Raw genomic sequence first — 11,926 nt, 5'->3', positions numbered from 1 at the left:
TCTAACAGCGACTCACTGCCAACACAAAGCGTTGACTACAGATGTTTATGCCATTAGACCTCATTTAAGTGAGCGAGGACAAGAGCTTGCCACAAGGCTGAAGTTTGAGAAGAGGCTTCTTCTCTGTGAGGGCGCCCTTAGGTCCAGTCTGCTGGGCTCTCTTACTGACGATGGTGACAATGAAATCTTCCAATGTGACTGGGAGGCACAGGAGCAGACCAATATTTTCAAGCTGCTCGGGCTGGGTGAGTCACGGGACTGTGTTGACCAGGTCCACATTGCCGGCGGCCACATCATGACTCTGTACTTGTCATCACAGAACTTTGTTACCTGCTTCTATCTGTTATTCTGACATGTATGCTAGCTATTTACCGCCGTCAAGGGTTGCAGTCCGATGCTGCTGCATGATAACTAATGTAATGTTTTATTGTTCTTTGCCCCTCTATTTGTTTTCAATGCAGATTTTTTAGCTCTTGAGTGTCGAGGAGGCAGAGCAGTGTCTTGAAGCTGTTTCAAGCAGCAGCCGGACCCCATGACCAATGGATGTCGAGCGCTGGACCAGATCACCTAGCAGCAAATCAGAAAGTGAGTTCCTGTCAAAGTTTGTGTTGGTTTCATGTCAGGGTTACAAATAGGCTGGTTGGGTGCTCACCAAGAATTGCATGGTTTTGCGACATCGTGTTAAGTGTGTGCTTCAGTATAGCAACCTGTCCATTTTTACTCCACTAAGCCTATATGTCTATAACTAACTGACTGACACATGTCCCGCTGCTGTTGCAGTCAACCACCTTGGACATGGTGAAGCAGTGGGCGACAGATGTGGGCGGTGGAGATTACAACAGCCATGATGACAGCAAAGGCCACCTCAAAGCGCAGCCGTTCTGGACCTGATGTCGTCTTGACTGAAGCGGATCATGAAAACAAAGGCGAAGGGGAAGGGGGGCAAGAAACGACGGTGGTAATGGATGCACGTTTATTTTGGGATGAATGCACATGCAATGTGATGGACAGCTGTATTGTCTTCTTTTGTGGAGGTGCCTTTTCTTAGCGCTGAAATCACATGGTGGACAGGGTCTTGAGACGGCTTGGCTTATAAGCAAATCCGTATCAAGACGCTGTCCATCATGTGATAAGAACACGCATTCCTAGTTAGGATTGGAGGCGTGTCCATATGGTGCGATGGACATTATAAAAAAGCTTAATTTTGGACTGAAACGGGCCTTTATATCACGTGATGTATAACTTTCATTTTATGGAGACGGCTTCTTTTTGGACTGAAGGGGCCTTCATATCACGTGATGGACATGGGCTCGTTTTATGGAGACGGCTTCTTTTTGGACTGTAAGGGGCCTTCATATCACGTGATGGACATGGGCTCGTTTTATGGAGACCACCTTCATTTTGGACAGAAGGGGTATTCAAAGTGTAAGGGACGTTCATTCTGAGCTACCTTCATTCTGTAATGAAGTGGTCCTCATTCCAAATTGAATCGTGGCCCTGAAATGAATGGAGCAATGAATGGTCCTTCATAATGGTATGAAATGAATGTGAATCGCATATAGAATGAATCCTCTAGGTTCCCAGAGTGTGCGGGCTGCTAGCGGCATTTGAGGACGGCACCCGGCAGGAGGCCCTGCGGCTGAAGGATGAGGGAGAGCATCTGTTGTTCCCCCCCTCCAACAGCACGCGCCAGGCGCAGGCAGAGGCCAAAGCCGCTGAGAAGGGCTTGGGGCCTGCTGCAGCCACCGCCGCCACCGCTGCCGCCAACCCCGCATCCCCCACCACCCCCGACCCCAATGCGACAGCGGAGGAGGCAGATCCCAGCACCCTTGCACTGGCGGACGATGAGGACGACAGCTACTTTGAGGGCATGCTGACCCAGGTGGAGGCACTGCAGAAGGAGCACGAGCAGCGCTCGCCCGAGGAGCTGGAGGTGCTGTGCAAGGCAGCGGCAGTGGCGGGGGTTGAGACGAACCCACTGCTGCAGATCGGTGACGATGAGGAAGAGCCAGCAACGACGGGCGCAGTGCGTGGGCGTGGGCGCGGGGGAGGCAGGCGTGGGGGAGGCAGGCGTGGGGGCCGGGGGCGCGGGCGTGGTGGTGGCAGGGGCTCGGGGAAGCGGTCCGCCACCATGATGGAGGAGGAGGCGATGGTTGAGGAGGTGGAGGATGCGGAGGTGCCGTCTGAGAGCAGCGACGAGGGTAGTGAGAGCAGTGATGAGGAGGGGCAGGAGGAGGCGGTTGTGCAGTTGACTGAGGCCCGCGCTGCCAGCAAGAGGCAGATTGTCCGGCCCGCCCGCTACCGCTGAGGAGTTCACATCGTTCATGCCAGGGCGACACACTTCTCTTTCGGTGGGTGGGTGGGTTTGCGGTGTGAGTGGTTTGTTCTGGGGCTGCTATTCGCATGGGTTGACGTTATCTATTTGTCGTTTCTAAGACTTAATGTGCAGCCTTTCCGCGCTGTTTGTACTTTGATAGCAGCTTGGCGGTAATAGATGGAGTAGCCCTGGAGCCGTCACCAAAAGTGTATCACAACTGTAGATTTTTCTCGTGACCGTCCCCAAAATTGCATATCATCAAAATAATTTCAGCGTTAATTTTGGGCCTTCCCCAAAACATGTATCAGAAAAATCTCGTATCATTACGGTAATGTGCAGCCTTTCCGCGCTGTTTGTACTTTGATAGCAGCTTGGCGGTAGTAGACGCTGAAGCGTAAGCGCGCGAAGCGTGAGCACGCCCGCGGGACGCCCTGGAGCCGTCACCAAAAGTGTATCACAACTGTAGATTTTTCTCGTGACCGTCCCCAAAATTGCATATCATCAAAATAATTTCAGCGTTAATTTTGGGCCTTCCCCAAAACATGTATCAGAAAAATCTCGTATCATTACGGTATTGTCCGACGGCTGCGTGGGCTGCATCCCAAATCCACCCACAAAATCATCATTGACTTCCATTGTGATATTACCTCTTAAGCATCTTTAGAGATTTGGCCTATGGGGTTAGAGAGTAGGGTCGGGTTGGAGCCAACTATAGCACAGCCAGAGACTCTTGATCCTGAGTAAGGTAATTATTACAAAGACGATAACACTTGTTAGTTTGATGCTGCAATGAGTGGCAATGCACAATGAGACAGGTACAGATCCTGCCTGTGGGTCGCCGCTGTACTGCCAAGAGATTGGCTGGCGCTAATGAAAGGCACCAACGGCGAATATATTTGAGGTGGAACCATTCTGTTTATTCATGCAAGCAGCTAACCGCGGACTATGTGAGCGAGGTAGTTCGACTGTGCAAGCATGGCGGTCCAGCAGCCAAGCTGGCTAAATCGTATTCATTTCTTTAACTTTATGTCCGTGTATATTTTGCATTTTTGTGTTATGTTGTGTTCATTGTTCATTTCTTCTCTTCCGTCAGCGGATGCTCCAGATCCGCGGTCAAGGTTGGATATTACTTGTGCTGGGCTAAATAGCATCAAGTTCAAATCCTTTCCAGACTGCTTATGCACGGCATACAGTCGCTTGACTACTTTGGCTGTACATTCGAAAATGGGAAGTCTATTTGCTTCCAGAACTAAAGGGGATTTCCACGTTTAAATTGTCTTGATTCCTACAGAAGTAGGATAATGGCTTCTTATGACTGGATAGTTCGATGTAAACAGTTTTCTCCGGCTCCCTAAGAGGGTCTTTCCATTGGCCAGCGGCTGGGAAAGTTCCTTAAGTTCTATGGAGAAGTTTAGAAATTTCCTTAATTTCACTTTCCATTGGGCCCACTTTACACAACTTTTATTAGACGTACGGATTGTAAGAAATTGCTCACTTTTAAGCTCCATACGACATTTGCGAAGGATGTAACTCGTGGTGATAGTCCGGGAAAGCGGGGTGGTGACCCGACTCGAGATTGACATGGCCACGCTGCAAGCGAAGCTGCCTCAAGCAAGCTTCGTCATCCATATGAATTCCAATGTAATCAGCAGGACTTCCCTGGAAGGACATTGAGGAGTAAATAGCACTCGCCGGTTATGCGTAGCTGTCGTCTGTCGCTTCCGAGGGGCGCGACTGCACTGGTCAACGCACCAAATATTTGGCTATTCAGCTCACACAAATGTGATGAGTATATGCGAGGTCGACAATTTAATACATGGTCGGGAGCATGTACTAGCTAAGAGGGTCTTTCCATTGGCTGGTCGTAAATTTTCGTAGATTCTCCTTAGGGCCGGCCGGGCCCGCCGCACCTCCTTTTTTGGGATTTCTTGCACAAACTGATAATATAGATGTAAACGAATGTGTGTATGTAATTTTGGCAGCGCGAAGTGCCCCATGCGAGAAGTTGCCGGACGGCCAATGGAAAGTGTAACAAAGCTTGCAGTTGGCAAGCAGTTGCGAAAGGAAATTATCCAACGATAAAAAGGTGGTATTGATAAATACCGTTTGGTATTGGAAGATTATGAATAGTTCTTGGATGTACCGTTGGTACGATACCGTTGGCCCGGTGAGCCAAGGGCCGCCTTAGCGGCGTTACATTCCCCCCCTCTTGAATGCGAACCCGTCCTCGGGGCGCCTTGAGTGAGGTGGATAATTAGGGTAGCGGTACGCCTTTTGCGTACAGTTTTCCGTGGTAAGCGCGGATTGCCTCTGGGCATCCTTGGTTGCAGTCCTTTGCGGACTCCCAGGAGTCGTACTCGGGGCCCAGTTTGTGCCACCTGACGAGGTACTCCGTGGTGATGCGGCGCCTGCTGCGAGACTGCCGGTGGGCGTGGATCTCGTCCACGTACCACAAGGGTTCGCCCTCAGCTGCGGGAATCGCAGGTGGGGGTGGCGCGTTGCTGCCAGCCTTGTAGGCTTTGAGTTTAGAGACGTGGAATACGTCATGCATGCGCAAGTGCGCCGGGAGCTGTAGTCGAACCGCGGCTTCGCCCACCTTGGCAGTGATGGGGAAGGGGCCGATGTAGCGTGGCATGAACTTGCCAAGGCCTTTTGTGTTGGGTGCCCGGAACGTGAAGTTCTTGGTGCTCAGCAGGACTTGCTGTCCAACCTCAAACTGGGCTTCGCGGCGCGTTTTGTCCGCATATTTGGCTTGGCGCTGTTTTGCGGCGTCGAGGCACTTGGTGGCCATTGTAACCCGTTGGGTGAGGCTGTCGGCGATTTCATCTGCCGCCGGATATTTGGACTGCTGCAGTGGCAAGTCGTGGTCGTGTGGCAGGGACATGGTGCGTCCGTAGACGATGTAGAACGGTGTTTGTCCGGTGGACTCGTTCTTGCTGTTGTTAATGGCGAATTCTGCTTTTGGCAGCCAGTCTTCCCAGTCCGTGAGGTCAGGACCCACGTAATTACGCAGGACCTCCTGTAGCACGCGGTTCGCGCGCTCGGTTTGACCATCCGTTTGCGGGTGGAATGACGAGGACATGAGCTGTTTTACGCCCAGTTGCTTGGCTGCGTTGCGCATGGCTTGTGCCGTGAACCGTGGGTCACGATCCGTGAGGAGCGCGGTGATTCGACCATGTTTGCAGATGATGTGGTTTACCAGCATCTTTGCGAAGCCGATGGTGGTGAGTTGGTCCGTTGTGGGTACCAGCGAGACCATCTTCGAGAACTTGTCTACGAAAACGCAAATGGCTGTGTTGCCAGAAGGGGTCTGCGGTAGGCTGGTGATAAAGTCGCAGGAGACCACCTGCCATGGGCCCATTGGGGTGGGCAGTGGTTGTAGTTTGCCTGCTGGTTTTTGGTTATCGGGTTTGTTGCGTTGGCACTGCGGACATTCGTGCACGTAGCGCTCGACGGCACTGTACATGCCAGGCCACCAGAAGCGTTCGGCAACTGTGTGCAGTGTCTTAGCCACACCGCGATGTCCGGCAAGCGGCGCATCGTGGTAGGCGTGTAGGATGTCTTTTCGCAGTTGCGGGTCATTGGGCACGATAATTTTGTTGCCCTTAAACCACATGCCGTCGGTGAACGAGGCAGTGCCCCAGTCGACGTCCGGTTTGTCCGGCATTACCGCCCTTAGGCGGTCCGCCAGGGTAGGTTCCGTTGGGGACCCGTCAGTAGGCATGCCTATGTACCTCAAGGCTGCGACCGCGGTGGGTGGTGTATGGATGCGGGACAGGGGGTCGGCAACGTTCTTGCGCCCCGGCCGGTACTGCCACGTGTAGTGGAAGCGGCACAGAAACTCTTGCCACCGCGCTTGGCGTCGGGACAGGTCCTTTTTGGTTTCAAACCAAATGTTCGGATGGTGGTCGGTGACCAGCGTGAAGGTGTCTTGAGCGGTTTCCAGGTACGGTCGCCACTCTTGTAGGGCGTTAATCGTACCCAGGAGCTCTTGCTCTGTGGTAGTGTAGTTGATTTCGGCTGGCGTAAACTTTTTGCTGGTATATGCGACGGGATGTCCGTCCTGTAGCAGCACGCCGCCTGTGCCATAGATGCTTGCGTCGGTCACGACTTCGAACGGTTTGGCGAAATCAGGAAGGTGTAGCACCGGGGCGTTGGCGAGGGCGTTTTTAATGCCGTCGAAGGCCTGTTGGTGCGTGTTTGTCCACTCGGTCAGCTTTTTGCTGCCGGTGAGGGCCGTAAGTGGATTTGCTAGCGACGAGTACCCCTGGATGAACTTGCGGAAGTAGTTCGCAAGGCCTAGGAAACCGCGCAGCGCCGTCATGTCTTTTGGGACGGGATAGTTCTTAACGGCCTCGATTTTGCGTGGATCCACCTTGAGTCCCTCGCGGCCGACGATGTGGCCTAGGAAGTTTACTTCGGGCTTGTTCAGCTCGCACTTCTCGCGTTTTGCGCGGAAACGCGCCCCTTTGAGGGATTCGAGGACCGCGTGCATGTGTTCGAGGTGACTTGATGGATCTTTGCTGAAGATGAGGATATCGTCCAGGTACACAACGCAGTAACCGGCGTCGATGTGTTTTTTAAGCACGGTGTTCATGACCTTTTGGAAGGTCGCCGGCGCGTTCGTCAACCCGAAGCACAGTACTTTGTACTGAAACGTCCCGAAAGGTGTTATGAAGCTGGTTTTGGGGATGTCCTCCTCCGTGATGCGGATTTGATGATAGCCGCTTTGTAGGTCAAGGGACGAGAATATGCTCGCACCCTGAAGTTTGTTGAGGAGGTCGGTGATGTTTGGAAGTGGATACCGGTTTTTCACGGTGATTTTGTTGAGGGCGCGGAAGTCGAGGCACATGCGCAGCGAGCCGTCCTTCTTTTGTGCAAAGAGTACGGGCGCGCCGAAGGGCGATTTGGATTCTTCGATGAAGCCTTTGGCCAATAAGTCCGCGAGCTGTTTTTTCAACTCCGTTTGCTCCAACTGGGAAAGTCGGTACGGCCGGGAGTACGGTGGCTTTTTGCCAGTTTCTAGCTCGATTGTGTGGCCAGTGCCGAGATCCGGCCCGAGGCCCGTTAAGGGCTCAAAAACCTCCTTATATTCGTCCAGCAGTTCTTCCAGTTTATCTGGCGACACCAGGGTAGGGTCGGACGTGGTCGCCGTTGTGGCGTCCATAGCGTTTAGCTGGGCGATATCGTCACTGGTTATGAAGGCAGCGTAACAAGACGCTCCTTGTTTCTGCAGCTTTTTAATCTGCTTTAGAGACACCAGGTTCACGCAAGGTGAAGTGGCCGCGTGTAAGACCGCCGTCACGTAGTTCATGACCGCAACACCTTCGGACTGCGGCCTGTTTAGGCTCTGCAGTCGATATGAGCGGCCGTGGCGCGTCACCATGCAGGTGCCTTGTCCAAAGTCTAGTAATGCACTGTGCTCTCGCATCCAACGGCTGCCGAGAATTAGGTCGATGCCATCGGCTAGCTTAGGGATAACTTGTGCTACGATTTCGCAGCGGAATCCGTGGATACGGAGCGACATATGCACCTGACCTTGGAGGCGGACGCTATTTGCGCCATCTCCTAGCACGCAAGTAGCTACGTGGCTAGTGAGGGGCTGTAAACCCAGTTTTTGCACAAGTGCGGCGGATACGAAAACGTGCGAAGCACCTGAGTCGACTAAGGCGACAGCTTTTGTGCTAGTAAAGTTGCACGGTAGTAGTAGCGCGGTGTTTTCAGTCAGAGGTTCTAGTGCAGAACACTTGGACTTTTCCTGGCAGGGGTCGAGCCATGCTTGAAACTCGCCGCTGCAGTTTGGGGACCTTGTGCGACCACCTCCGGGTTTAGGTTCGGAGAAGATACTGGAGTTTTTTGTAAACTCTTTGAGTAGGGTCCAACCGCGTGTTCGAAATTCCTTTTCTAGGTGGGCGCACTTGGGCACCAAAATAACCGCACTAGTTGTGTCCGGAGCGTGCTGTTTAAAAGTGCTGTAGTTATTCAGCCACGGAATCGCGCGATCGGCTGGTGCGTTGCACCAGATATGTGAAGTGAACGAGTCTGGACAGGCAAAGATAGGACAGAGGGAATTGTCGCTTCGCACGTTACAAGATGCGTCGATCGCGAACACCCGACCCGAGGCCTTCTGCAGACGCAAAAATACTGAGCGAAGTATGCAGTGGCTGCAGTCCACCGTTGGTGGATTCCGGGTTGGTTCCTCGATGTCCATTGGTTCCCCACACGAGCTGCCTGAGGCTATGGCGTGGGCAATTTCCTAGGCATCCGCATTTTTGCGGTCCTCGTTGTTGTAACGCGGCCGTTTGCCGCATAGGTGGCCCTTGCCGAAGGGCTCTCCGCAGTGGTAGCAGATATTCTTTTCCTTCGCCATCTCGCGGACCCAAGTCGGCAGTTCCAAGTTGCCGCCTCGGCCGCGTCCGCCAGAGGCGCCACCGCGACCGCCAGCTCGACCGCCACCGCGACCGCCATAGCGGCTACCTCGGTGGTCGGTGCGGTTGCCGGATCCACCCCGTTGGGTGTGGTTGCCGCGGCCGCCGTTCTGTCGGGGATGGGCAGGGGCATCGTTAGTGCCTAGAAAGTTAAGTCGCGCCGTTTGCGCCTTGCCCGCTTCGTGGCGCGTTTGTGCACCTTGGGCGTAGTTAACTAAAGCATCGAATGCAAACCAGTTATTGCCGTTGGCATCCGTGGCGCATTCCCGCCGCAGTTGTGGTGGCATACCGTGAATAAGCCAAGTGCACAAGTCAATTTGAGACATGTTAGGGTCGCCGCACGTAATTTCGCGGAACCGTTGCACGTAATTCGGTATGGACTCGCCGGGCTTCATTGCGTGTGCACCGGCGTGAAGTTGCGTTCGTACGTGGTGAGGGGTGCAACGGTGCACGTCACCGAAAAGCAACAAGAAGTCGGCACGCATGCTCTGGATTGTGAGCGTGGAGCCTTGGCGTGCGACTAAGTCGTGGTACCACTCGGCGGCTTTGCCCGTAACGTTGTATCGCATGCCCAGTATGGGATCGCTGCCCGTTTGCGTCATGAAATCAACGACAGTATCAAACCAGATTTCAGGTTTTGTTACCGAGGAATTGGGCACTCCTGTGAAGCAAGGAGGCGGCCTAAAGTTCTTAAGACTTTGGTGGTTGGCATTGTGCGCAGTAATGGATTGTACATCCTTGGAACCCACTATCCCACTTACGTGGCCAGCTTGGGCAGCTGCTGGCCCGCTCGCGACCGGCGGCGCGCAGTTGGCAACCGGCGCGGCAGTGGCGACGATCGGCGGTGGCACTGGTTGTGGTGCCTGGTCGCTGGCCTGCACCGGCGGTACTTGTGCAGTGTTTGCCGGCGGTTCTGCAGCCGTTGGCTGCACGTCAGGGCCTTCGGTTGATGGCATGATGGCTTCGGAAGGAGGAGGAGGAGGGGGAGGAGGAGGAGGTCCGGCGGCTTTGGCCTGGATGTGTGCCTCGATGTCTTCCATTCGTTTCGACATTTTGTCGATTTTGTCTATCAGCTTGTCGAGTTTGTCGTCGCTGGGGGCTCCACCTGTTGGGTGTGCCGCGGGGTCCATATCGTCAGTTCGTGCGATAATACGTGCAACATTTTGTTGCAGGGACCTAAGCACCAATCTACATGGTGGCATTGCGCCATTTGGGCGGTGTGGGTGGGAAAGTGGTGGCAACCCCCCCTCAGGCGGGACGAGGTCAGCCACAGTGGTGTCGTTACGTTCACGCTCTTCACGCAACTCACCCTGCCGTGTGCCGCGTTGCGGCTAGAGCGCGGCCGTGGGCAGCGTTACCCTGGTCGGCCCCGTTGCGGCAGCCGTTGGCTGCGCAGTGCGTGCGCGCGATGGCCCCGGCCCTGTTGGGTCGTTGTCGGCGTCCTGCGCCGCATTGGCTAGGCGTTCCCTCATTTCGCGGCTTTTCTGCACGTAAGAGAGTTCCTCGTTAGCTTCCATTAGGAAGCCTAGTGCGGAGCGATAGTCTTGCTCTTCGCAGAATTGTCTGACTTTGTCAAACATGCGCGACGGCGGTGTTATGCCCCTACGCTGGGCGCGTCTCACGTACTTTTCGTACATGTCCTGGACCTTTTGTACCAGTTTTTGCGCTTTTGACGGGCTCACCTGGCGCAGCTGGTAGCGCTCATGGTCGGCCTCCGCCGACTGGGTGCGTTGAGGGTTCCTGGGACTGGCCATGAGGGCTAAATAGAAAATGTTTGAAGAAACTGAGATGTAGGTGCGGAAGCGTTGGAGTACTCGACTCCGAGGTCTTTTGACCGGTTGGTCTAAGATACCAAAGTTGTAACAAAGCTTGCAGTTGGCAAGCAGTTGCGAAAGGAAATTATCCAACGATAAAAAGGTGGTATTGATAAATACCGTTTGGTATTGGAAGATTATGAATAGTTCTTGGATGTACCGTTGGTACGATACCGTTGGCCCGGTGAGCCAAGGGCCGCCTTAGCGGCGTTACAGAAAGGGAGATTTCCGTAACTTTTCCATTACACTCGCTAAGAAATACTTAGCTAGTACATGCTCCCGACCATGTATTAAATTGTCGACCTCGCATATACTCTTCACATTTGTGTGAGCTGAATAGCCAAATATTTGGTGCGTTGACCAGTGCAGTCGCGGCGCTCGGAAGCGACAGACGCCTGCTACGCAAAATCGGCGAGTGCTATTTCCTCGTCAATGTCCTTCCAAGGAACTCCTGCTGAGTACCTTGGAACTCATATGAATGACGAGGCTCGCTTGAGATAGCTTCAAGTGCAGGGTGGCCTTGTCAATCTCGAGTCGGGTCACCACCCCGCTTTCCCGGACTATCATCACGAGTTACATCATTCGCAAATGTCGCAGGTCGCGTCCCAGCACAACTCTGCGCGCTTGCCGACGGTGCGCATGGGGACATTGTCTAGGGGAGTCAAGGAATGCGAGCGAAAACGTGCTGGGCAATAGTAATAATGTGCTCGAGGGCTAACGTAGCTTAAAAGTGAGCAATTTCTTACAATCCGTACGTCTGATAAAAGTTGTGTAAAGTGGGCCCAATGGCAAGTGAAATTAAGGAAATTTCTTAAGTTCTCCATAGAACTTAAGGAACTTTCTTAAGTTCTCCATAGAACTTAAGGAACTTTCCCAGCCGCTGGCCAATGGAAAGACCCTCTAAGTATTTCTTAGCGAGTGCGATGGAAAAGTTACGGAAATCTCCCTTTCCATTGGCCGTCCGGCAACTTCTCGCATGGGGCACTTCGCGCTGCCAAAATTACATACACACATTCCTTTACATATAAATTATCAGTTGGTGCTAGAAATCCCCAAAAAGGAGGTGCGGCGGGCCCGGCCGGCCCTAAGGAGAATCTACGAAAATTTACGACCAGCCAATGGAAAGACCCTCTAAGGGAGTGCCATGCACTTTCCAGTCAACCATGAAGGGTCGAACTTAACCAGGCTATACATTCAAAAATGAGAAGTCCATTTGTTTTCGTTGGGAGCTTGTGTTACTTGGAGCATGAGAGCCTGGGGGTGTGGGAGCCTGAGGGCCTGGGAGCCTGGGGGGCCTGGGAGCCTGGGAGCTTGGGGGCCTGGGAGCTTGTTAGGCTGGGGGCCTGGGAGATTGGGGGCCTGGGAGC

General features: G+C 53.5%; 1 protein-coding gene across 1 annotated transcript; it reads left to right on the top strand.

Annotated features, from left to right (window-relative positions):
- Positions 1-1,171: 1,171 nt before the first annotated feature.
- Positions 1,172-2,308, top strand: VOLCADRAFT_100517 (uncharacterized protein; the record flags this gene model as incomplete). The annotated part of the gene is made up of 2 exons (XM_002959076.1): positions 1,172-1,174; positions 1,700-2,308. The coding sequence occupies 2 exons, from the start codon at positions 1,172-1,174 to the stop codon at positions 2,306-2,308; spliced, it is 612 nt and encodes a 203-aa protein (XP_002959122.1).
- Between the last annotated feature and the right edge of the window lie 9,618 nt (positions 2,309-11,926).

Source organism: Volvox carteri (assembly GCF_000143455.1).
Source record: "Volvox carteri f. nagariensis unplaced genomic scaffold VOLCAscaffold_122, whole genome shotgun sequence".
Classification (NCBI taxonomy): domain Eukaryota; kingdom Viridiplantae; phylum Chlorophyta; class Chlorophyceae; order Chlamydomonadales; family Volvocaceae; genus Volvox; species Volvox carteri.
Note: the sequence above shows the minus strand (reverse complement) of the source record. Positions and strands in the feature narration are given on the sequence as shown.